This window comes from Pristiophorus japonicus, chromosome 16 (genome assembly GCF_044704955.1).
Source record: "Pristiophorus japonicus isolate sPriJap1 chromosome 16, sPriJap1.hap1, whole genome shotgun sequence".
NCBI lineage: Eukaryota > Metazoa > Chordata > Chondrichthyes > Pristiophoridae > Pristiophorus > Pristiophorus japonicus.
Window position 1 is genome coordinate 30,564,522 of NC_091992.1, and position 24,469 is coordinate 30,588,990.

The following is a 24,469-nucleotide window of genomic DNA, read 5'->3' on the forward strand; positions in this document are numbered from 1 at the left end:
AGGTAGGTGGCTGGGGGTCGGGTCCGGTCTGGGGGAGGGGTGGGGGGAGGGGAGCGGGAGTCTGGTCCAGTCCGGTCCAGGAGCGGGGGTCAGGTCCAGTCCAGGGGCAGGGGGGGGGGGGGAGTCTGGTCTGGTCTGGGGGGGGTGCAGCCTGATCCACGCAGCCCCAGTGAGGCCATTCGGCCAGGGCTAGGGGCTGCGTGCTTCAGGGCCCTCCCACACAGTTTTGGGCACCTGGAACTACTGCACATGCGCGCCCACTGTAGCGCGCCTGTGCAGAGGTCGCGGCACTGTTTTCAACGCAGGGACCTGGCTCCGCCCCCCACAGCTCGTGCTGCGCCGCGCCCAGCTCCAGAGGACCTGCAGGGAGCCAGAGAATCGTTAAGTATTTTTTAGGCGCACTTTCTGGCGCGAGAAACGGGTGTCCAGGTCGTTCTAGGTGCGGCCCGAAACTTGGGTCCATGGTTTCCTCCCGTGGTCAGGTCAGCCGTTCCAGAAGCAATCTGTCAGCCTGCATTCAGGTCGAACAGTGAGATAAGAGTCATGTGAAAGCACACTACCTTCACATGATTGGGGTTTTTAGTATTAATTCTGAAACACACCTCTGGGGTGATTGTTGGCCAACACTAGGCTTCTTCAATTACATCCTCAAGATTGCGCTTGACACTCCATTTATTTTCTTTTAGTGTCTTTCATGTAGCCAAGGTAAATGGGTCTCTAGCCGACTTGGAGCCAAGTTCTACAAGTTGCTATGATGATCTGTTCTTTCCTGTGTGGTCGTTAACGAGGTGTTATTTAATGGTCCTTTTTGGTTCAACTTGCATGGAGCCACTTTTCCTTTATACAACTTTGCGTTTATCTATTTTTACTGCAAGGTCCTTGGTTGATGTATGTTTTAGTATTTTGTTTGTGTCCCAGAGGGAAGCTTTTATTCCCGACACTGATTGTTAGTGAACAGGCTGATGCTGGAGGAGCTGATAATCCAGACAAAAAAACATTAACTGTAAAAGAAATGCCCATTTCTCAGTTGTAGTGCATTCTTTGTATCAGGATGTTATCGAAACAAAGATCAAGAATCAGTAAACATTGGACCTGAAATTGCCGTCGGAGGATTCTCCCGGGTGGATGCTTCCAAACTGCAATAAAAGTACGCACCTACCTATAGTCCTAGATTCACAGAGACTCGGGTTCCTGTGGGCCTCTATGTGTAGGCCTGCGTAAAGGCCCACGTATCCTAGGGGCGCAAGCGGTTCGCAAGTATCCTTGGGATCACGTGGGCTGGCCCAACCAATCAGAAAGGGGAGTCCCATTATGCTTATGGGGATTCCATTTACGTACGGAATCCCCATTGGCACAATGGGAATGACTCCAAAAAATATCTTTATCAGTGCAATAAAAAAAATCATGATGTTTAAAATGAATTTAATTAAACATTTAAAACACAAATTTTAATTTTGGAAAAATAAATGTAAACATTTTTCAAGGGGCAAAAAATAACACTTATATTGCAGATTTTTGAATGTTAAAATGATTTAAACATTTTTATTTTAATATTTATTTTCACCCGTATTGCTGGTAAAAGAAGACCTTACACCTGCTTTCACCAGGTGTAAGAGTTTCATGGGCATTTGTTGGGCAAGAGTTGGGTAAATAGTCCAACTCCATCAGCTGATATCCATTTCCCAGGGATGGGGAGGATCTCTTGACAGATCGCAAGTTCCGGGTTTTCACTCGATGCATGCGAAAACCCGGAACTTGCGGGGCACTTACGACTGTGTACGCAGTCATAGGACCAGGAAATCCAAGCCAATAACAGTTTGTATTGTAATAGTTTAATGTTTAAGATTTTACAGGATTATCTGTTTTCTTAGGATTTATATTTTTAGCAAGTCCCTACCTGTGCAGTCAAATCCATATACGTGAAACCTTGTGATATAGTTAAGAGATTTCCTAATGTGCAATTTATTGCAATGTCAATTTTGCTCTTAATCTCTTGATGTATATGATTCAGTGTGCATTTTGTTTGTCTCTAGAAACAGAATTTTGCGGTGTTTCAATATGGCCATATTATTCAAAGTTACAGAATTTAACTTTTTTTCAAGGAAATAGTCTTCCTAAGATTAATTGTTATCATAGAGCCATTTAGGAACTTATTCTATTACTGATCATTTCTAAAAATAATTAAAGAATGATGCAGCATAGATGGAGGCCATTTGCTCCTTCCTGCCTTTGCCAGCTCTTTGAAAGAGCTATCCAATTAGTCTCACTCCCTGGTTTTTCCCCATAGCCCTGCAAATTTTTTCCCTTCAAGTATTTATCCAATTCGCTCCCCAGAGCGATTCGTTTTCCCAATTCGCTTTCCTACATTACAACAGTGACTACACTCCAAAAGTACTTCATTGGCTTTAAAGCACTTTGAGGTCGTCAAAAGTGCTATATAAATCCAAGTCTATCTAGCTATATAGCCCTGTATCTTTCCCTGCTTTGAATATTGATGCAATGATCTTTGCCTCCACCACTCCCAGTGGCAAAGCATTCCATGCTCCAACAATGCTTTGAGTAAAAAAAAATCCCCTCGCTTGTCAGAGGGGAACTAGATTTTCCTAACAAAGGAAATTATCCATCCTTATTCAGTGTATTCGAACCCTTCACTGCTGCAATGGAAATAGTTCCAGTATCTCACGCCCCTCATATAAATTTATAAAACCTAAAATGCAGTTAACCATTTTTTATGGCTTTACTTGCCTGCACTTGAACATTTCAGAGATTTATGTATTTGAACCCTCCTGTCTGTCAAAGCAGTGGAACAATATAAATTGGATACTGCAGGCTGTGAATTGATACTGTAGCTACAGTTCTCAGACTGGTAGCTACATTCTAAACACAGCCTGAGTGGGATTTTCAATTATCTGCCAATTTTTATTATCCACCATGGGTTTTACTTCCATTATGGCAGAAAGTTGAGGCCCTCCAGTAATTTAGTGAAACTGATTTTTTAATCCGCTGAAGGAGATTTATGTTGCAGCCCTATTGCTCTTCCTTTGTTGATCTGCGCATTTGTTTGTCACCTGGATAACTTTGGAAAAGCTGTAGTTTGGATTTTCGCCAAACTTGATGAGAACCAAAATTGACAACTTGTGGCTGGGAATGTTTTCATGGCAAGGAGTGATAATTTAAACCGAGCAAAGCTTGACTTTTTTTCAGTAATCTGAACCACAAGCATGTATTACAATGCTGAACACATACTAGCTTTTTTAAACACTTTGTTTTTTCCTGTACCTTTTTGTAGATTTACTGAAATGTCTACTATTTTCAGTACCTGCTGGCTGTGTTACTCCATCTGACGTGGCATAAGAAAAAGATGACTCAGTAATTTGACAACATTGATAATTATGACAGTTATAATCTGAATAGAAAAATTAACAGTATATTTATTATGATGTCGTTTCTCATGGCACATTATCGCCTAGTTCCTTGTAGGTCTGGCTTTTAGGCCTCTGCTGTTGTGAGGTGCAGCCTGTTTCCAGACTTCCTATCATTTCCTCATAGGTGAGTGCATCAGGTGTGAGGAACTGTCCAGGTGTGACTCTTCTTCCCAAGATTCTTCTTCCTCATTTGATGGAAGATCAAGTCCAAAGGGTGCAGCTTGAGCATATCTGTAACACAACTGGTTTAACCATTTTTGAATGATAAGGGAGTCGAGGGTTATGGGGAGCAGGCAGGGAAGTGGAATTGAAGCCAGGATCAGATCAGCCATGATCTTATTGACTTGTGAGGCCAAATGGCCTGCTCTTGCTCCTGTGTTCATATCACCAGATCTGGCTGGACCGCATCAGGCCGCGTTCTCGTCTACCAAAATTTCTCTCTCCTCCAGGATTAGCCAGGAGAAGGTAGGAACGAATAGGAGTAGGCTATTCAGCCTCCAAAACCTGCTCTGCCATTCAATAAGATCTGCGACCAAACTCCATATACCCGCCTTTGGCCCATATCCCTTAATACCTTTGGTTAACAGAAAGCTATCAATCTCAGATTTAAAATTAACAATTGATCTAGCATCAATTGCCGTTTGTGGAAGAGCGTTCCAAAATTCTGTCACCCTTTGTATGCAGAAGTGGTTCCTAATTTCAGCAAAGATGACTCGTAGCTTCTTTTCTCCACTATTAACCATCTCCTCAAATCCCCTCACCCACCAGCACTCTCACCTCCCACAAATGCGAGGAGCTCATGAACTTCATCACTAAAATTGAGACAATTTTGTGCTGCTTTCTTCCCTTCCCCATGGCCATCAACTCAAACTGGCTCTCCCTGCCTGCCCTGAGACCACATCATTTTTTGATTTCTCCTATCTCCCTCTTTCCCTCTTATCCACTGGACCCACCTCCAGCTCCCTTGATTCTATTCCCACTAAACTACTGACCACACAATTTCTCTTGTAAGTAATTCATTTTCGGGTACTAGATCCTTTCCTTTCAAAACTGTCCCTCCTTCAACATCTCTGTCCTTGCTAACTACCACTCCATCTCCAACCTTCCTTTCCTCTGGTCCTTGAACGTGTTGTCACCTCATGAATCCATTCCCATGTTTCCTACAGTCAGGTATCCCCCCTGCCACAGCACCTATCCGATCGCAGTCAGAGCATCTCCAACAACGACTTCTCATCCCACCCTCCACATTTTGCCTGTGGTGTCCGCTAAAGATCTATCCTTGGCCCTCTCCTCTTCATCGCCTGCTACCCCTTGGCAACATCATCTGCAGACATGCGACCAACTGCATGTACACTTAGGAAAACTCAGCTATACCTCCCATCACTTCTCAATCCCTCCACTGCTTCTGTGTTGTCACACTAGTTGTCCACATCCAGTCTTCGACAAGTCACAATTTCTTCCAGTTAAATATTGTCATCGATTTCATCCCCCTATGGAGTGGCATAAACGCTGGCACTAAGATGTGAATGAAATGAACAGGAGAAGGTTTTATACTACAATATAACCATTGAGTGTGGAAGTATTTGTTCTGACAGCTGATGTGAAGGTTTCTCATAAAATTGATTATAGTGTCTGTGGCATCACTCGCAGACCAGTCTATTCTGATTCTTTCCTCATAATGCAGCTTGATGATTTCCCTGGTGGCTATTAGAGTTCATAAAAACATTGTCATTGTTTGCTTCATCTTTGAAGGGACAAGGATGTAGAAAATTCAGTAAGTACTTCCAACTTCCCAAAATTACGCCGTGGGATATTAGCAAACCGAATGCATTCATCTGAGGTTCTCCTCTTTCAGCAAGAGCTAAATGCCTCCACTAAAGTAGTGGAAAAGGAATTTCAGATAGGTGCATTAGGTGTTCATTGACTGGTATCCCACAGGGTAATCCCAAGTTGTATGTTTTTGCACGATACAGAATAGCATTTACAATGCTTATGTGCACCTTTTGTGCAGTGTAATACCATGTATTAAAAAAACCTTACAGGTAAGTGTTCTGTAGATAGTAAAGAGAAAAATAGCCAATAGTGTATTTTTCTTGCAAAAGTTCTTCTACCTGAGTTTCTTAAGGCTGCAAATGTCCTCACTTATTTCATTGATCAACCAACAATATGGGATTTTGCAGTCAGCCTATGATGAGCAGGTTAGTTTTTCCTTTTCCCTTTGAGCTTGGTTTTCTCTACCTCATTATCTAACATAAAGCAGCTCTCAAAACCTCTCATCCTGCAGTTGAAAATAAGACACTGCTTTTATAATAAGGGTGTTACAAATGAATTGTGACAAACAATATAGGAGGTAAGTGCACGCTATACATAAGACTATTATCTATTAAAATCAGAGTTCAAAATCCTTTGAAAAATTGTATGTCAGGTTTCATCTAAGGGAGAACTGATTATAAATGTCAACATTAAACTGCAGCACTCATTTTGTCTGTTAGTAATGCTGTAATGGGATATTTCAAGCTTAAATACCAACATAACGTTGGCTATAAACAATAGTTGCAGAAGAATATATTTAAAATTAATGCCAAAATAACTGAGCTTGTGTACAATTACAAGTTCTATCTTGCAAGTGTCAATTTGGAAGCGCATAAAATGCTGAGGTTTCATGATGTAGTTTCATTCATCCAGGCTTGTTCAGGTCATTCAAAACTTTTTAAATTTGAAGTTAAATTTTTTTTTTAGTTTTCTGTTCTCCGAGACTCCTTACCATCTCATTTCACAATTCATGTGCCTCCATTATTGCTCCTCTCACCCACAATCCCTCCCCTTAGTCAACTGCCTCAACCCTTCCCAACTCCCACAGCCTTGTCCACTGCTGGAACCATGTTTCTTGCACCTTACTCGAGCCTGATCCTATTATCCCAGGCAGCCCTCAGCTGACTTCTCTTGCCCAAGTCAATAGCTACTCTCTATTCAACACCATTGTCTTTTATTGTTCCCAATGTTCTGGACAAAATCTTTACACAGTTCTCGTCCTTCCCCATGCCACAGTCCCCACTATTTCTGCATTACAGAAATATGATCGTTTTAAGATTGTGGTGCCTTTTGAGGAGAGTGATTCGCAGTAGCTTCAATACTCTTAATTATACAGTATATCACAAATATTTATCGCATTTTGTGCTACATATTATGTAATTGTAAAGAAAGATATTGATTATTTCAGTCTGCAAATGCTGTTCTGTAGTAAAAGTTTGACCGTGCAACACATAACTGCATTGAGTCCAGTAAACAGGTTATTGCAAATACTGTAAAATGGGTAGAAAAGCTGCAGCTTCCAGATGATGGGGCAAAGTCCACGTACTGGAATTGTTGGATTGTTGAGAGAAGTCTTGAAATTTTATCATGTTGAACACAAGTCTGAAACATTATTGACCATACCATACAAGAACGATGTGCGAATTTTATCAATTTGTATCTGACTAAAAAATATTAAATAATTCTGTTGATCCTGTGCCACGGTTTCAAGTGTTGGCCAAAAGCATGCTATTGAGACACGTTGCAAACTGTGCTCTGTTATTTTTTTATGGCCCTGCACGGATTGAAAAGCCGGCAGCATGGGTTCCCTGTAGCAGTGTGCAGCCGCGCACCTTACAGGGAGCACTGGTCGCAGAAACAGTTGTTAGATAGGGTTTCCCTATTTATGATAAAAGCATAAACCAAGTGCATTATGTCATAGGTTCTGTTTAAATCACAATGTTAAAAAGGTACTATGGCCTGTTCCATGATTTGGGTTTGTAATATCATCTTTACTGACCTGTAGGTTTTCCTCCCCCACTCCAACACCCTACATCAAATGGAATTTATTTTTGGCAAGGACAAAAGGATGATTGTGTTTGTGCTTGTATTAAAATTGGGTTCTTATCTAGCTGCAATCGAATTCCTGTACTTTGAGTTTAATTACGGATAATATCCAACTTTAGGGGGCATCACTAATACACCAATATAGATAAATGGCAGTTGAAGTCTTAATACTTCAAGGATACAATGGATACAATTGAGGTTGCCTGCAGAAATGAGTCTTTTCAGGGAATTGGTCTTTAAATTGCTAAGTATCTGGTTAATAGTTAATTGATGCTAAATCAAAATATTTTCATACATGCAGAACTGTTAATAATGTAATAATGGTATCATTAGAGCCCCTTAGCTCCAGATCTTATGAATGATACTGCAGTGTTCTAAAGTGGGGTGACCTATATTTTCCAAACCAAATCCAGGGGCACACAGGGTGGGAGCACAGCAAAATGTAACGGAAAATGTAAGTTGCACATGTAGCGAGGCAATTTTTTTTAGCAGCCTATATTTTAACAGTTGCACATACACACTACAAATGCAAAACAAATGTGCATATAATTACCACAGATGTGACGTCACTCTATTGAAGTGCATTCAGACACCATTTATAAATGCTACATAATACAATAACACTGTTGAGGAACATCAGTTTTTCATACCCATTTCTACACTGTTGCAGGCTCTTGCTGACACTTGTTCTTTTGTTTCCGCTGTGCTCGTGCGTTGACGACCATTGTTTTCAAAATATATTTTATCATATGGAATTATTGGGCTTAACCGGCACCGACTGAGCAACCAATCGGCTCCCGAATTACGACAATTTTGAATTGTGTGGTGGGGAGGGGAGGAGATGACTAAATCAAAAGCCCTCTGACTAATCAACTGTGATTCAAACTGTTGCATCTTATAGCAAAGGAAGAGGAGGGGGAAAGAGAGGGGGTTTGGTTGTTGAGCGAGGCGGTCGGGAGCACAACCGAACTCGCTGGCAGCACGTGCCCAACCCTCGGCGCTTGATTGACGAACGCCATCGAATAGACCTGCCCCTTGCACCACTGAGTCCACATCAGGGCTGGCCTCCCAACCAGTCGACGTTCACGGTGGACGCAATTGGCAGGGGATGCCCGAGAAGGAAATGTGTAATCAAATTAGGGTGAACGGTAGTGTATGTGTGTTGTACATCATATTCCAACAGAGAAATTAAAAGGTGGGTTATTCAGGAAGGAGTTTTGTGAATTGGGAACTCTTCCAGGGTCACTATTTGCCCAGGGACATAGTACCTCATCCGGGGACTGTCCCGGAAAACGGGGATGTATGGTCACCCTATTCTAAAGTTGCTAAATCATTTGCAAAGATAGTCAGTTACATGTGTAAAACAATCAAGGTCTACAAGCAGCCAATGTAATCTGACAAAATGAGGATCCTCTTGTGCAAGTTTGATTGAGCGCCTTATTTTGTCCCTTAAAGTCGCTTTTGACATCATATGCCAATTAGAGGAATTGCTTGTGCAATCTAATCATCGGCCAGTCTTGTTATCCTCTTACTTTTTGAAGCTGTGTTTTGAACAGACAGATTTGCTCCATGTAACCTTCTGGGCATCATGCTGGAATGCTTCATTTTGCTGTAGAAGTGACAAAGATTTAATTTGTATAAATTGAATACACTTTGTGGTTTTATTGTCTTCTGCTATTGGCTGATCCGTGTCTTCATTAAGCTTGTTTTGAAGGACACTTTGATTTGAGTATGGTAGGCGTAAATCTTGGACGAGTATCATCAGTGCAGGTTGGATTATGGTATGCCTGTACTGCTGCCTGCCTGAAAGAATAGCACCTGCAGGTGGGTGAATATATATTGGGCTCCTGCAAGAAGTAATACTCCCTGAAGTGTACCATTTGATTTTTACTAAGAATAAAATTCAATTCACATTGCAATATAAGAAAATGGCGATAGGTTATATGTGTAATATACCATTTGTATGTCTGCAAAATTTCTATGACACATAAAAGGGCTGCAGATTGTTGACAAGGGAAATTAAACATAATGTTAATTTTATTCGTATGACTGTAGAGACTTACTATTTTAATGCCATTGGAATATTGTCACAGACTGTATTTAGGCTGATAACTACAGTTTCTCACCCAAGTCTCTGTTGTTGCTATGCTGTAGATGGAGTTGAAGCGCGCACAACATGTATGTGTGGACAATTTTAATGGGTTCTATGCTTGAGAAACAGCCTCAGACCATCATACCTATATTGCTGCTCACGTAGAGAATGATTTCTCAGCGCCTTACCTGGCTGTGAACAAATGAATGGATTAGAGCCGCAGGATAGAGGGACTTGGGGATGCAATGATAGCATGGTTCAAGAGGCTTTCCAAAAGCAGGGAGGGAGGTTACAAAGTGGAGGTGTTGAGGAAGTTCCAGAGGGCAAGTTCCTCGAGGCTGAAGGAGTGGAGCAGGAGCATGAGGTGTAAGTCAGTATCTGAGGAATGAAAGGGACAAAGCGTTTGATTAGGGCAGGGAAAATAGAGTACGAGAGAAAGCTTGCAGGGAACATTAAAATGGACTGCAAAAGCTTCTATAGATATGTAAAGAGAAAAAGATTAGTAAAGACAAACGTAGGGCCCCTGCAGTCAGAATCAGGGGAAGTCATAACTGGGAACAAAGAAATGGCAGACCAATTGAACAAGTACTTTGGTTCGGTATTCACTAAGGAGGACACAAACTACCTTACGGATATAAAAGGGGTCAGAGGGTCTAGTAAGAAGGAGGAACTGAGGGAAATCCTTATTAGTCGGGAAATTGTGTTGGAGAAATTGATGGGATTGAAGGCCGATAAATCCCCAGGGCCTGAAGGTCTGCATTCCAGAGTACTTAAGGAGGTGGCCTTGGAAATAGCGGATGCATTGACAGTCATTTTCCAACATTCCATAGATTCTGGATCAGTTCCTATGGAGTGGACGGTAGCCAATGTGACCCCACTTTTTAAAAAAGGAGGGAGAGAGAAAACAGGGAATTATAGACCGGTCAGCCTGACATCAGTAGTGGGTAAAATGATGGAATCAATTATTAAGGATGTCATAGCAGTGCATTTGGAAAGAGGTGACATGATAGGTCCAAGTCAGCATGGATTTGTGAAAGGGAAATCATGCTTGACAAATCTTCTGGAATTTTTTTTAAGGATATTTCCAGTAGAGTGGACAAGGGAGAACCAGTTGATGTGTATTTGGATTTTCAGAAGGCTTTCGACAAGGTCCCACACAAGAGATTAATGTGCAAAGTTAAAGTACATGGGATTGGGGGTAGTGTGCTGACGTGGATTGAGAACTGGTTGGCAGACAGGAAGCAAAGAGTAGGAGTAAATGGGTACTTTTCAGAATGGCAGGCAGTGACTAGTGGGGTACCGCAAGGTTCTGTGCTGGGGCCCCAGCTGTTTACACTGTACATTAATGATTTAGGGATTAAATGTAGTATCTCCAAATTTGCGGATGACACTAAGTTGGGTGGCAGTGTGAGCTGCGAGGAGGATGCTATGAGGCTGCAGAGTGACTTGGATAGGTTAGGTGAGTGGGCAAATGCATGGCAGATGAAATATAATGTGGATAAATGTGAGGTTGTCCACTTTGGTTGTAAAAACAGAGAGACAGACTATTATCTGAATGGTGACAGATTAGGAAAAGGGGAGGTGCAACGAGACCTGGGTGTCATGGTACATCAGTCATTGAAGGTTGGCATGCAGGTACAGCAGGCGGTTAAGAAGGCAAATGGCATGTTGGCCTTCATAGCGAGGGGATTTGAGTACAGGGGCAGGGAGGTGTTACTACAGTTGTACAGGGCCTTGGTGAGGCCACACCTGGAGTATTGTGTTCAGTTTTGGTCTCCTAACTTGAGAAAGGACTGTCTTGCTATTGAGGGAGTGCAGCAAAGGTTCACCAGACTGATTCCCGGGACGGCAGGACTGACATGAAGAAAGACTGGATCAACTGGGCTTGTATTCACTGAAGTTCAGAAGAATGAGAGGGGATCTCATAGAAACGTTTAAAATTCTGACGGGTTGAGACAGGTTAGATGCAGGGACATTTTTCCCAATGTTGGGGAAGTCCAGAACCAGGGGTCACAGTTTAAGGATAGGGGGTAAGCCATTTAGGACCGAGATGAGGAGAAACTTCTTCACCCAAAGAGTGGTGAACCTGTGGAATTCTCTACCACAAAAAGTTGTTGAGGCCAATTCACTAAATATATTCAAAAAGGAGTTAGATGTAGTCCTTACTACTAGGGGATCAAGGGGTATGGCGAGAAAGCAGGAATGGGGTACTGAAGTTGCATGTTCAGCCATGAACTCATTGAATGGCGGTGCAGGCTCGAAGGGCCGAATGGCCTACTCCTGCATCTATTTTTTATGTTACTATATGGCTGGAAGAGATTGATTTTAATAGTTTTTGAACGATAAGGGAGTGAAGGGTTATGGGGAGCAGGCAGGGAAGTGGAGCTGAGCCCAAGATCAGATCAGCCATGATCTTATTAAATGGCGGAGCAGGTTCAAGGGGCCAAATGGCCTATTCTCGCTCCTATTTCTTATGTTCTTATATGGTGGTTTGAAACCATGGGGAGGTTTGAAAGTGAGGGGCAAGGATCTTAATTTGCTCGGACGTGGGGAGTTAGTGGAGATTCACAAGGCTTGGTGTGATGGCCTTTGTGCAAATGAGGACTTGGGCTCATTGGAGAAGTAGTTGATCTGAGTGCCGACAGCTTACTTGTGAAGATTAACCACATGCTTCTAGATAACGACGACACAGGGAAATATATAAATGTTGGAGAAGAAAACCACAGATTGAAGCACTGGATGGGAGGAGGAGCATTGGAGGTGATGTAATGTCTACAATGTGAATAGTAGGAGTGGAGCCACGAGAGATCAAAAGAAATTTTTTTAAACAAAATAATTTACAAATCGTTCATACTGTGAGGGCCCACCGAAGGAAAGAGACAAGAGAATAAGGGAAATTGGGTAAAAAGAAAACAGGAAAAGTTTGCAGATGCAGATCTAAAATGAAAACTAAAATGCTAGAAACATGGGTATGTTGCATAAAACTGGCCAATATCGAGACCCATCGATCCCTAAGGCCAGGACTGTTAAAGATGCTATCCTTGGAACACCAACTTGCTTCCCTTTCCCAAGATTCTGTCAGGCTCTTCCCCCTCCCCCCTTTACCTTTTACTGTTAAGAATATAGTTAAGGTTTGTATTGTATTTTAATCGTAGTTGAATTGGATTTCATTGTATTGGGTTGTTTGACTAATAGACAATGGAATGCATAGTTAGGCAAGGAACTCTTCACCTTAAGTAATGACTCAAATTTATAGTCTTAAAATTAGATTATGTTGAATAAAAGTTTATTTAACCCTCTGAAATTAATAGTTATGAGAGTGGCTTTAATACCCTTGGAGTTTTCTCCCAGCGAGACTCTAAGTACCAGCATTACTCCACTTGCTCCAGTTCAGCTGTGCTCTGTCTGCCCACACTGTTTTGGTTCAACATGAGTCTCTGATTTACTTCCACATAGGAAATGCTGCTGTGAAAGAAAGAAAGACTTGCATTTATATAGCGCTCTTCACGACCACCGGACGTCTCATAGCACTCTGCAGCCAATGAAGTACTTTGAGTGTAGTCACTTGTAATGTAGGAATGGATTGGGGGAGAGAAGGGGAGGGGAGGCTGGCTACAGAGTAGTCATGCAGGAACTGGCCTGTGGTAGATACGTGACTGATAATACTAATGGTTATGTGGCTCTCACAGACTAATTGGGTTGGTAAAAAGGGGATATGCTCAGTGTTTTAAATTTATATAAATAGATAATTGTAGTATGGTAACATTTATTTCTTGTTCACCAACCATATTTGCAAAAAAATGTATTACAATACAAATTTGTTAAATATTTGGCTGGTACTAATATCTCTTTTTGATAAATTTTACAAGGTTTATCTTCAGTATTCAATTAAATATGTATAATTTTTTTTAAAAAGCAATGTGTGGATGAGATGGGGCTGAATTCCAAATGACTTACTTTGCATCTGGAAACTTAATTATCAATTAAGCAAGAGCAAAGGGTCCAACAATGAGGAAAAAGTGGTTCTCAAACAATGACCAATTCTTTTGTGGACCACATTTATATAATGTGTGTTGAATTCAAATATTGTATCCTCAAATTGCCATGTACAAAACATAGATTTAATGATCTTTTGCTGTGGGTGGGTAAAACAATCGAAGGACCTTGTGTCTAATGTAGTGATTAAAAATGAAGTCAAAGTAGTTCCTGCATAAAGAAGGGACCATGGATGAATGGATAATTGCCATTGGTTTGGTTCAATCCAAATCTATTCTAGTGCATCAGACTCGAAGCCAGATCAAAAGTATAAGTGAAAACTTGCTTTAGCTTCAAGAATAGAAATCTGCCATTTTGTACAAAGTTTGTCATAACCTGCGCCACCTTAGTTAAATTTGACATAGGACGGAGTCGATTATTGCTTGAAGATTGCACCATATTTAATTTAATAGGATTGCATAATCTGTTTCAGTCCTTCGAAAGCAGTATACATGTTTACAAACACTGCTGTGTGCTGCTGTGGTCTGCTTGGTTGGTTTAGTCGTAAGCTAATTTGAACCCTTATTTTGAGTACGCTATTTCAAAATGAGAACTATTGCAAAATCACGCAGCACTAAATTTGGCTTGCTGGTCTTCATTAAGTTAAGTATGTCACTGACAGCAGCTGTGACTGGTGCTCAGTGTTAGTTGTATTTTTACTGAAAAAAATGGAAGACCAACGCACTGTCATACAATATCATTGAGGTTTGGGATTTTTGGAAATTCACTCCCATACAGAAATTCACCAGCTGATATTGACTGCTGATATTTTTTTGAAACTGCTGGTGATGGATTAAGTATCAAACACATATTCTCGAATAGATAATAAATCAGACCTGCAGTGCTGTGATTGTGTAGGTGAGAATTACTATATAATGAAAGATATTTTTACTATGCAAGTTTGGTCCTTTAAATTAGAGTTTAAATATCCTTCAGTCAATTCTTTTGGCTTTCTATGCTATGTAAAAGAGCGCTTTTTGAATTGTAATTACTTGCATTAGATTGAGAATTAAGTCTTTACCACTTTAAGAGCAAGTGAACTGAGAAGGATTAAAAAATGGCATGATGTAGCTGCAAATTATAATTCTGTTTTAACTGCTGTCCACATGTCTGATCCTCATTTCACCCTTTCTTTGAGGTCTCTGCTGCCTTTTAATTGCTCCCTTCACCAAGCTCTTGGTTTCATTTTGATTTCATCCACCTCCTCTGTCACAAAGGGGTCACTTTCTTTTCTCTTCTTTTGTCCGCCTGGTCTCATTCCTTCTGATTTCCTCACCTTTGATCTCTTTAGTTTCCTCTTCCTTCATCCCTGGGGTCTGTTTCTTTTTGAATTTCTCCTTTCAAAGTTGCTAAAATGAAAGATGAAATAGTGCAATAAATAAGACAAATGAGTAGAGGAAGAAAATAATAGAAAATGAGGAATGGATAAGCCAAGAGAGAGAAAATAAAGGAAAAATATTGAGACCGAGGAAATGAGGCATGGCAGTGGCAACCTCGAGAAAAGACAAAATTTAAAGGGACATGTCTGAAGATACAAAACTTTGCAGTAGAATTAGTTGTTCCTTTCCAGTTTTCATCAACTGTACTCGGTTAATCTATAAAGTTTATATCAAGTTCTTTGATCAATCTTGATTTAACACACAAATGCCGGAAATACTCTGGGTCAGACAGCATCTGTGGCGAGAGAAAGAGTTAAAGTTTTAGATCGATGACCTTTCATCAGAACTGGAAGAAGTTAGAGATGAAATAGTTTTTAAGCAAGTACAGAGGCAGGGAAAGGGATCTGGTAGGGGCGACGGAGGAAAGAACAAAGGAAAAGTTCTGTGATAGTGTGGAAGGCAGGAGTGATGTGATACACAAAGAAACAAAAGGTGGGTCCAGAAGAGGTGTAAATGATAACAGCAGAACCATTATCAGCACCTGCTGCCCGAGAAAATGTTGTCCGACCAGTGGTTATAATCTGAAGTTATTGAACTCAACGTTGAGACCACAAGGTTGTAAAGTGCCTAATCGAAAGATGAGGTGCTGTTCCTTTAACTTCGTTGGTGGCAAATTGCAAAGGTCAGAGTGGAATGGAGAATTAAAGTGACAAGCGTTGCAGACTGAACGGAGATGTTCAACAAAGCGATCACCCAATCGGCATTTGGTCTCCCCGATTTAGAGGAGACCACATTGTGAGCAACAAATACAGCATACCAAGTTTGAAGAAGTACAAGTAAAACACTGTTTCACTTGGCCAGGAGTGATTGGCGCACTGGATGGTGGGAAGGGAGATGGTGAAAGGGCAGTGTTACATCTATTGTGTAGAGGGCAGAGCTATTGGAAATGGGACGGACACGATCGAGGGCTCTATCAACCACAGTGGAAGTAAATCCTCAGTTGAGGAAAAAGGAAGTCATAACGGAAGCACTAGTGTGGAAGGTGGCTTCGTCGAAACAGTTGCGACAGAGACAGAGAAACTGGAGAATGGAATAGAGTCCTTGCAGGAAGCGGGGTGGGTGGAAATTGTAACAAAGGTAGCTGTGGAAGTCGGTGGGCTTATGGTAGACATTGGTGGGCAACCTATTCCCAGAAATGGAGATAGGGAAGTCGATTTTAAATGTTAGATAACAATCATATACTTAACTTAAGGATGTTATTTTTATGATTTAGTGCCTGCCTGAGAAGCCAAAAGAAATAAAATGAATATCAACACCAGCATTAAATTTAGTTCGTAAATTGACCATTGCATACAACCTAGGTGGGAAGAAGCCCAGTTATGCTTTGGAGAGAAGCGATGCAAGGTGCAAAATTCCTCAGTTTGGTGCTGGGAGCTCAGCAGCACATGATTGGTAGGAGTGATGAAGCTGTAAAGTGGAACATGGCACCCCTTCTGTGACGAATAATCAAACAAAAATTTGGGGGCATTAAAATTGCTGCACATTTAATGTATTTCCGAAATAATATTCCAGGCATTTTTGTTTGAACTGTTCTGGCTTTTGTTACATTTATTATGAAATTAAATATTTTGAGCTGGATGTGTTTAACAGATGGAACTTGGCTTTTGTAAACCATAATTACTGCCGCCTTTGAGTGTAATTGTCAATTTGGAAGCTTCTGTGAATTATTTAATAGAATATATAAATAATTCAGTACAAAATCTTTCTCTAGGCTTAATGTTTGGGGAAAATTCCAAAAATGGTGAGAATTATTCGTAACTGTATTTGAGATTAGTAAAGAAAAATTGTAAATGGCGCAACAATTTAAAAAAAAAAAGTTGCTTTTGTGGTAAATAATGTTTGCTGAATCCTTGCATGGTGTTATCTTCTGTACTCTGTTTTTTTGTGATTGAAGTTCAGTAATGGGTCTAGTGAAATCCTATTAGGATATCGAGATGGATTAACTCTGCCTCAAAACCAGCTGGGAAATGAGATAATACACAGCTGCACTCAATGTCGCAAGAGGATTTAGTTTCTCAAATACAATTCTCATTTATAAATACATACAAATATATAGTATAAGGGTTGAGAATGGTTTGCAAAAGAGTCCTTAGCAAATAGATATGGTTTTATTTAAGCAATTCTTTACAGAAATGGTTTGTAATAGAATTAAATATTTCTTCATGGTATCTTTTCCTGCAGTTAATCACCTGCTGCTCTACAGTCTCCTGCAATAGAGTTGGGGCAGTTAGGATTTATCCATGGCAACCATCATTGTCAATCTGAACAGACTAAATGAAATATGCTTTTATCAGAATCAGCTGATTGTCAGCTCACGGTACTGAATCATAGAATGATACAGCACAGAAGGTGGGCATTCAATCCACAGTGCCTGTGCCTGCACTCACTTAGTTTAATAGTAATTTGATTTTGGAAGTGAGTCATGCAGTTAAGCTGTTCAACTCATTCTGTAACCAGCTATAAAAAATATCTGGGGTTAGGTCAAGCCACATTTCTCTACCACCCCCGCCCCCCCCCCCCCCCACCCACACACTTACTCAGGGGATCTCTGTTTAGGGGATTTCCAAGATGGCAACAAGTTGTGTGACATGACTTCCATCTCTCAAAACTTCGTGGTACAAAAAGAATATTCAATAGGTAACATTTGTTTCAAGTAAAGACCAGGCATCTTTACTCACAAGGTAAGACTAGTATCCCAGTTATAGAATTCAACGTCATCAGAAAGACTTTAATCACACCATCAACTGCCCGATTCACAAAAGGAACTGGACTTTTTTTGTTTCAGATTAAAATCTTGCCTAACATAAAGCAGTTCAGTGAATTGAAGTGTCATGGTCATGGTGATTACCCTACTCCATCTAGTTCGTAGTCTTAGTCATATTGCTACAAGTGATGCCCTACAAAAGGGGAGAGCAAAACTGGTGTCATCTGCATCCACATTTCATTGCATATTAATACTTAGTGCCATCAGAAATACAGCAAATATTAACTGTTTGTTTCATAGGAACGGGGGTAGACCATTCAGCCTGTTCAACTCCATTTGCCCACGTTTGCACTATATCCTTTGATACGCTCACCAAACTCACTGCAGTTGTCAATTTAACCTGCTCTTCTGAGAAGCGGGGAGGATGCTCGCCGGAAATATGTAGATTGGGTCCAATAAAGCCCGACTGCTATTTTAAACAGTGGCCTGAGCGGGGAATGGGTTGTGGCTTTCCCTTCAGATTAACCTAGTGGGAAAAAGAGCGGGGTCAGAAGATTTATATCTGAACAACTTAGATTTTAAATTTTATTTAGATTTTCTTTGTGGGGCTAGTGGAGGAGCAGGTGTGCACTCCAGGCCTGACAAGGAAGGTTTAGGCCATCCCTGCTCCAGGTTTAGTACCTAGGTTCAAACCTTGCAGTTTCTTCTGTTTACTAGCCAAAAGGGTCTTACGAAATTAACTTGGGCAGTCTCAAACCAGTACTTTGTTACTATCAACATGTATATGCACACTCTCACAAGTTGGCACTAGTTTGCAATCTCATTCCAAGATAATTAATAAAATATTTTTCATTGGCAAATTTTACAAATTGTTATGTGCCTTAGCACTAAGTGTGGTGACCTCATCATGCATACATAATGGCACAATAACATTAATAGGCTTCAGAGTAATTCAACACCATGGTTTGGCAGAACCAGTGTAAATCAGCTCTGCCGAAGTGAACTCTGACACGCAGAACTTGATAAACTAAGCTGCACATTGTGTGTCACCTGCTTTAACCCGCCCCGTGTACTTGCATCTGTTTGTAGTCATGAAAATACTGGCCCGGATAGTCAGACTGGTCTTGGTAGGTATGGCAAGTTCACAGTGTGCTTCTGCATGTATTGGTTACTGAGGTACAGTTCTGACTGTAGTTGTTACACTAGAGGTAGCAGTTTTTCCAGTGGCAAGCCACACACTTCAGGTGATAGCATTAAGGCAGCATTGCCAAATCAGAGTGGATTCAATTGCTCTAATAAGGGATTTTTACTCTAAATTCATTCCCCTATTGGTGTTAACTTGGCATAAACCTGATTTTTGTTTCGGCAATATTTCCCTGTGTAGTGAATGTCATTTACTATATTATACATCATTTCTTACTTCATTTAGTTTCAAGTATTCTTTTAACACTTATGATTACATAATGTTATGCAATACAGGGTATCAACCTATTGCTATAAAATCTGCCTTGAAAACTCACTGATTTTATTCTTATACAGTGTAATTTTTCTGTTTTTAAAAACTCTACCAAAGAATAAATTGAGTTGAAAAGCCCTAATTATTATCAATCCTGTATCAAATTTGTTTTTTTTCCCCCACTATATAAATCTTTCACTTGTGCATAACCATATTGGTGTATGTTATATTGAAGTTGATGGATCCTGCTGTAGATTAATGATTTATCATTGCACAGGAGAAGAGGAGACCGGGCATGCTTGTCTCCAAATTGCATTGAAGCATCCTCTTTATAGGAATCAGTTTATCAACTCTTAACTCACTTTTGGAATTGCATGTTGTCCCTAGAGAAATACAAATGACTTCTGTAGGTTATTAGACACACTGGATGATAAATTTTTAATCATCATTTTATGATGGAAATGACGCAATCAAACTGATTTAATTTTATAAAAACATAAATCAAAAATGTGTTGCATATCCACAAGAGAAAACTCTTATTCAACTTGGATTGCCTCTTTTTAATAAGCCATCTTTACAGTTATGTTATCTATAAAGGGTTTGTTTAAGATTTTTTTGTACAATCTTTTTCTAATTTGGGAACTCATTCATATGTTTGAAGGAAATGTATGTGTAAAGTTTAACTTCTCAAAGGCTTATATTTAAAGCTAAAAAACTAATCGGCAAATTCATTCATATTTGTTGCAAATTCATACTTGTATGTTTATGCAATGTGTGTGTACAATTGAAGTCTTGGTACCTAATTTTTTTTTGTTGAAATCCACCATCCTCCCTAAATAACGTGGTTCCAAAAGAAATTGTGGTATTTTATTTTTAAATGCTAAAATAGGATATTTGTACAGTGACTTTTTGTTTGTAATCAATTTTTCTTGCCATTAAGCCACCATTCCACTGCTTGGCAGGGATTGGAAAGCTCTTGCTTTTGGCTGGAAAATGCTGTATGTAAATTCTCGTGTTCTTCTGGGATTTCTGTGGCTGGGAACTGAGTAAAATTTGGACATGTCACTTCCCAAATCTGTGCCCATCATTCCCTCAAATCATTGTATAAATCTCTTCAGTGAGGATTTTGCTACTGTTACACCACCAAAAAGACCCTAACCAAAGCTACAAATTACATCATCTGTGATCGTGACCACTGTGCATTATCCCTTCTCGTTCTCATTAGCCTTTGACGCAGTTGACCAGACCATCCTCCTCCAACATCACTCTTTCGTTGTCCAGTTCAGTGGGACTGCCCTCGTGGTTTCATGCTCCGTATCTGATTGCATCTTCAGCATCTGCACCGTTACCTCTGAGTTCCCCAAGGTTCTATTCTTGGCCCCATCCTCATTTATATGCTGCCTCATGGTGACATCATCCGCAAGCTTTACATTTGCTACCAAGTGTGCAGTAACGCCACCAAATTCTAACTCTCCACCACCAACTTCACCCCCTCCACTGCCTCTGTTGCCAGACTGCTTGTCTGACATCCAGTCTTGGATGAGATGAAATTTCTTTCAGCTAAACATTGGGGAAGACTGAAGTGACAGTTTTCGCCCGCCTCCCGTGAACTCCATACCTCTGCCGCCGGTTTTATCCCTCTCCTCAGCCGCTATCTCAGGCTGAACCAGACTGTTTGCAACCGTAGCATCCTATTCAACCCTGAGCTGAGTTTCTGACCCTGTATCCTTTTTATCACAAAGACCACCTACTTCCACCTCTGTAATAACACCCACCTCTGCCCTGTCAGTCACTAAAACCATCCATGCCTTTGACACCTCCCAGGTACATTGATTCCAATGCTCTCCTGGGCAGCTCCCCATCTTCTACCCTCTAAAATTACACTCTTCCAAAATTGTGCTGTCTGTATCCTGTTCTGCTCCAAGACCAGCTCACACATCACCCGTCCTTCTTGACTTGCGTTGCAATTCAGTTCTCCATTGCCTTGAATTGGCCTCTTCAAATCTCTTCATGGCCTTGCTGCTTCCTATCTCTAATCTCCTCCAGTTCTACGACCACCTCCCCAAATTTCTGTTCCATTGACACTGGCCTCTGGTGCCCCACCATTGGCAGCTATGCTTTTCGCCGCCTCAGCCTCACACTCTGGAATTCCCTCTCTTAAACCTCTCCAACTTTAAAACTTTGTTTAAAACCTACCTTTTTAGTCAGCCTGCCTAATATCTCCTTTGGTTCCATGTCCATTTTATTTTGTGTCTCTGTCAAGTATCTTGAGACATTTTTTTTACATTAAAGACGTTCTAAAAGTGCAATTTGTCATAAATGAGTTCTAGGTTTTTAAAAAAGTACAGGTTGAACCTCTCAAATCTGGCACTCTTTTGTCCTACAATCTCCCTGGTCCGGCATCATTCCCGGTGAGGGGGTTACGACCCGCGCTCTCCTGTGTTCATCAAGTTGAGTAAATTTTTAAGAGTATGGATAGTAAGAAAGACGACAGGGAAAGGCCGATTCCTGTATTTACACAGATCCCTATACGCGATAAAGCACTTGGGTGCCCACGAACGTCAATTTCTCCAAACGGCGCAGACATCAACCAAAGCACAAACGCCGGTGAGCGGGCAGGTGGCCCTTGGGGCCCAGTGACATCGTTGCTTTCCCCTCCCAACAACACCTGTCCCCAGCTGCCGCTCACCTTTTTGATGTTGGACTTGGAGGCTGGATAGAAATTATTTTTTATACATAAAATTGGCAAATGATTTCCCCATGTCCACGGGAACTGCTTCACAGCCGTCATGCCTGAAAATGGGGTCGGTATCAGGTGGAGTCATGGGTTTCCATAGGGACGGAAGGGAGGGAGCATTTCCGGGTCAGAGAGGTGGTGAGCGCTCGATCGGGTGTCAGGTGAGGGGATCTTAGTGTTTATTTAAACAGGGTACTGCTGACAACAATGCTGACCCAGCCGGGTCGATGTCAGCAGCGTTGTCAGACCTCTGTGATGGAATCTCCACTACCAAAACTAAGAAAACAAACACTGGCATACGGCGCCCAGCGAAGCCGCCGTGTTCCTACATAGCCCAAATTGTGATGGCTATCCAGAGCTCTCCCATCAAGCGGCTGACCAAGCGAGATCTACCAGTTCCTCCAGAGCCGCTTCCCCTTTTTCCGAGGCTCCTACCAAGGCTGGAAGAACTCCGTGCATCACAACCTCTCCTTGAACAAGTGCTTCATCAAACTGCCCAAGGGCCTTGGCAAACCTGGCAAAAGGCCATGACTGGACCATTGACCCGGCCAGCGAGTTCATGATTGAAGAGTGCTCCTTCAGGTGCAGGGTTTTCGCAGGAAATGCCAAGCCCTTCAGCCCATGTACAACATGATGAACAGATCCCAGAGACCAATAACTTCCAAGGGTCAAGAGGACCCATCTCCTGCACCCACAACAGCCTTTCTATAAGTAGTAGCAGCATGATGAATGGACATTTGCCTAGCAACGTTGACTGGATGGGTTTACCGGGACATTCTGTCTCACCTCTCGGCCAACAATGGTCACTATATGGGAAGCTGTGCAGGATCTTCGGTCGGAGACTACCCCAACCATGCCGACAGCTCACTGTCCCGTGTCTCCCTTGCTGACCGGCGCTGGGGTGATGGAGCTGCACTCCATGTACACTACCTCAGCTTCAGCATAGGCTCCTTCGGCCTCCGCGCTGAACAACGAGGCCTCTTGCATCAAAAAGCAGCCCCTCTCGCCGTGCAACCCGTCGGCGAATCTCACTTCCAACCTGCAAGCAAGCTCCCTAGATTAATTGTATTTACATCAAAATAGCCACAATGTGGCCGATAGACAAGGTTCGGAGCCCATGGAACTATAGTTACAGATTAGCAAAAATAGCTTTTGTAGGAAGCAATTCTAAAACTTGGCTGACAGTGGTATTTTTAAGTCTGAGGTCGGCGTGACCTTCCGTGGTCCAGCAAATTCTCTTGTCTGGCACAGACCAGGTCCTGAGGGTGCTGGATTAGAGAGGCTCCACCTGTATAAGAACACTTTTACAATGTGTGGGCTTTTTGCCATTTTGGTAAGTATTTGTGATTTTTAATTTAGAAAATCTTGTTTGAATTCAGTAAATAAGCTATAGTGCAGTCCCACGCATTTAATAAAACAAAAACTTGTTGCTGACATTTGAAAGCTGCGTTTGATGTCGGTTTTATAACCAACAGTTTTCTATCAATCTGTTTAAAATATTTTGTGCTGAACCCCAGGCTTCTTGTGCCTATGATCTGATAACGTATTTATTTCTATTCACAGTGGAAGAATCTGATATAATTGATCTTGAGAAACGCTACTGGCTGCTTAAGGCTCAGTCAAGGACTGGACGTTTTGATTTGGAAACATTTGTTCCTTTAGTTTCCCCACCCATCCATCCATCTTTAAGTGAAGGTAATGCAGGCAGTTTATTGTGAGAATAATGTATACTGGGAGTTAACTACACGACTGGAACCCAATTAACGGCAAACTGTGGCGGCAAATGCTTTCGAAAATATGGGACTCCAACTGAAATTGGTTCATTCAATTTTATTGTGAATTCAGATACGTCTAGACAAATGTACATGAGCTTACAATTGTAATGGATTATTTGCTCATTATGTAGAAATACTATCACAATTCAGGTACTTGGCTTGGAGGGAGAGGACGAACAGTGGGAGAGATGGAGCGGAGGAGGGGGAAGAGGAGAACATAGAGGAGAGGGTGCAACAGAGGACAATGATGATGTTCATGACGCTGGGCAAGTGTCCATTTCATCAGTGAAGAGGAATGAGCAGGGGGTATGAAGGGGGGACGGAAGTGACGATTCAGAGGGTAGGTAGTTTTTCTATTAAAGGGTGTGGAATGGTACTGAGTTGATTCGGAGTGAGGGATTCGAGTGGTATGAGTTATTTCTCAGTGAATGGGAGGGGCAATTTGCTGCTCATTGGGAGGGGGTTGAGTGACTCTTCAGAGTGGGGGGGGGGTGGTGTTGAATTCTAATTGGACCCACAAGAGTAGGACAAGTTTCAGCTCCTCTGGGAACATGGATTTGTTCTTGGAGGGGGAAATGGGAAGGGTGAGTTTTCACTCATGGATGGGGGTGGTGGCTTAGTTTGTCCTCGGTGAGTTGGAGGAAGGGAAAAGTTATCTTTGTCCTCAGCAGGGCCAGGTTGTATGGTAGGTGTGTCCTCACTGAGGGTGGCAGGATGTTTTTGCCATCAATCGGGGTCGGGAAAGAAGAAACATCTTGCATTTATATAGCATCGTTCACATCCTCAGGCCATCCCAAAGTGCTTCACAGCTAATTAAGTACTTTTAAAGTCTAGTTACTATTGTTATGTAGGGGAACACGTCAGCCAATCTGCACACAGCAAGGTCCCACAAACAGCAATGAGATAATCAGGTAATTTATTTTAGTGATGTTGCTTGAAGATTAAATA

The 24,469-nt window shown here is 41.5% G+C and overlaps 1 protein-coding gene and 1 pseudogene across 2 annotated transcripts in view; both read left to right on the forward strand.

The window, feature by feature from the left end:
- usp32 (ubiquitin specific peptidase 32) overlaps window positions 1-24,469 on the forward strand; it is a 213,953-nt gene that overhangs the window by 114,305 nt on the left and 75,179 nt on the right. For both annotated transcript variants that reach the window (XM_070857168.1, XM_070857169.1), the window contains exon 6: window positions 23,310-23,441. In XM_070857168.1, coding sequence (XP_070713269.1) covers window positions 23,310-23,441 — 132 coding nt within the window. The remainder of the gene's footprint in view (window positions 1-23,309; window positions 23,442-24,469) is intronic.
- Window positions 21,974-22,809, forward strand: LOC139226883 (forkhead box protein F1-A-like; annotated as a pseudogene).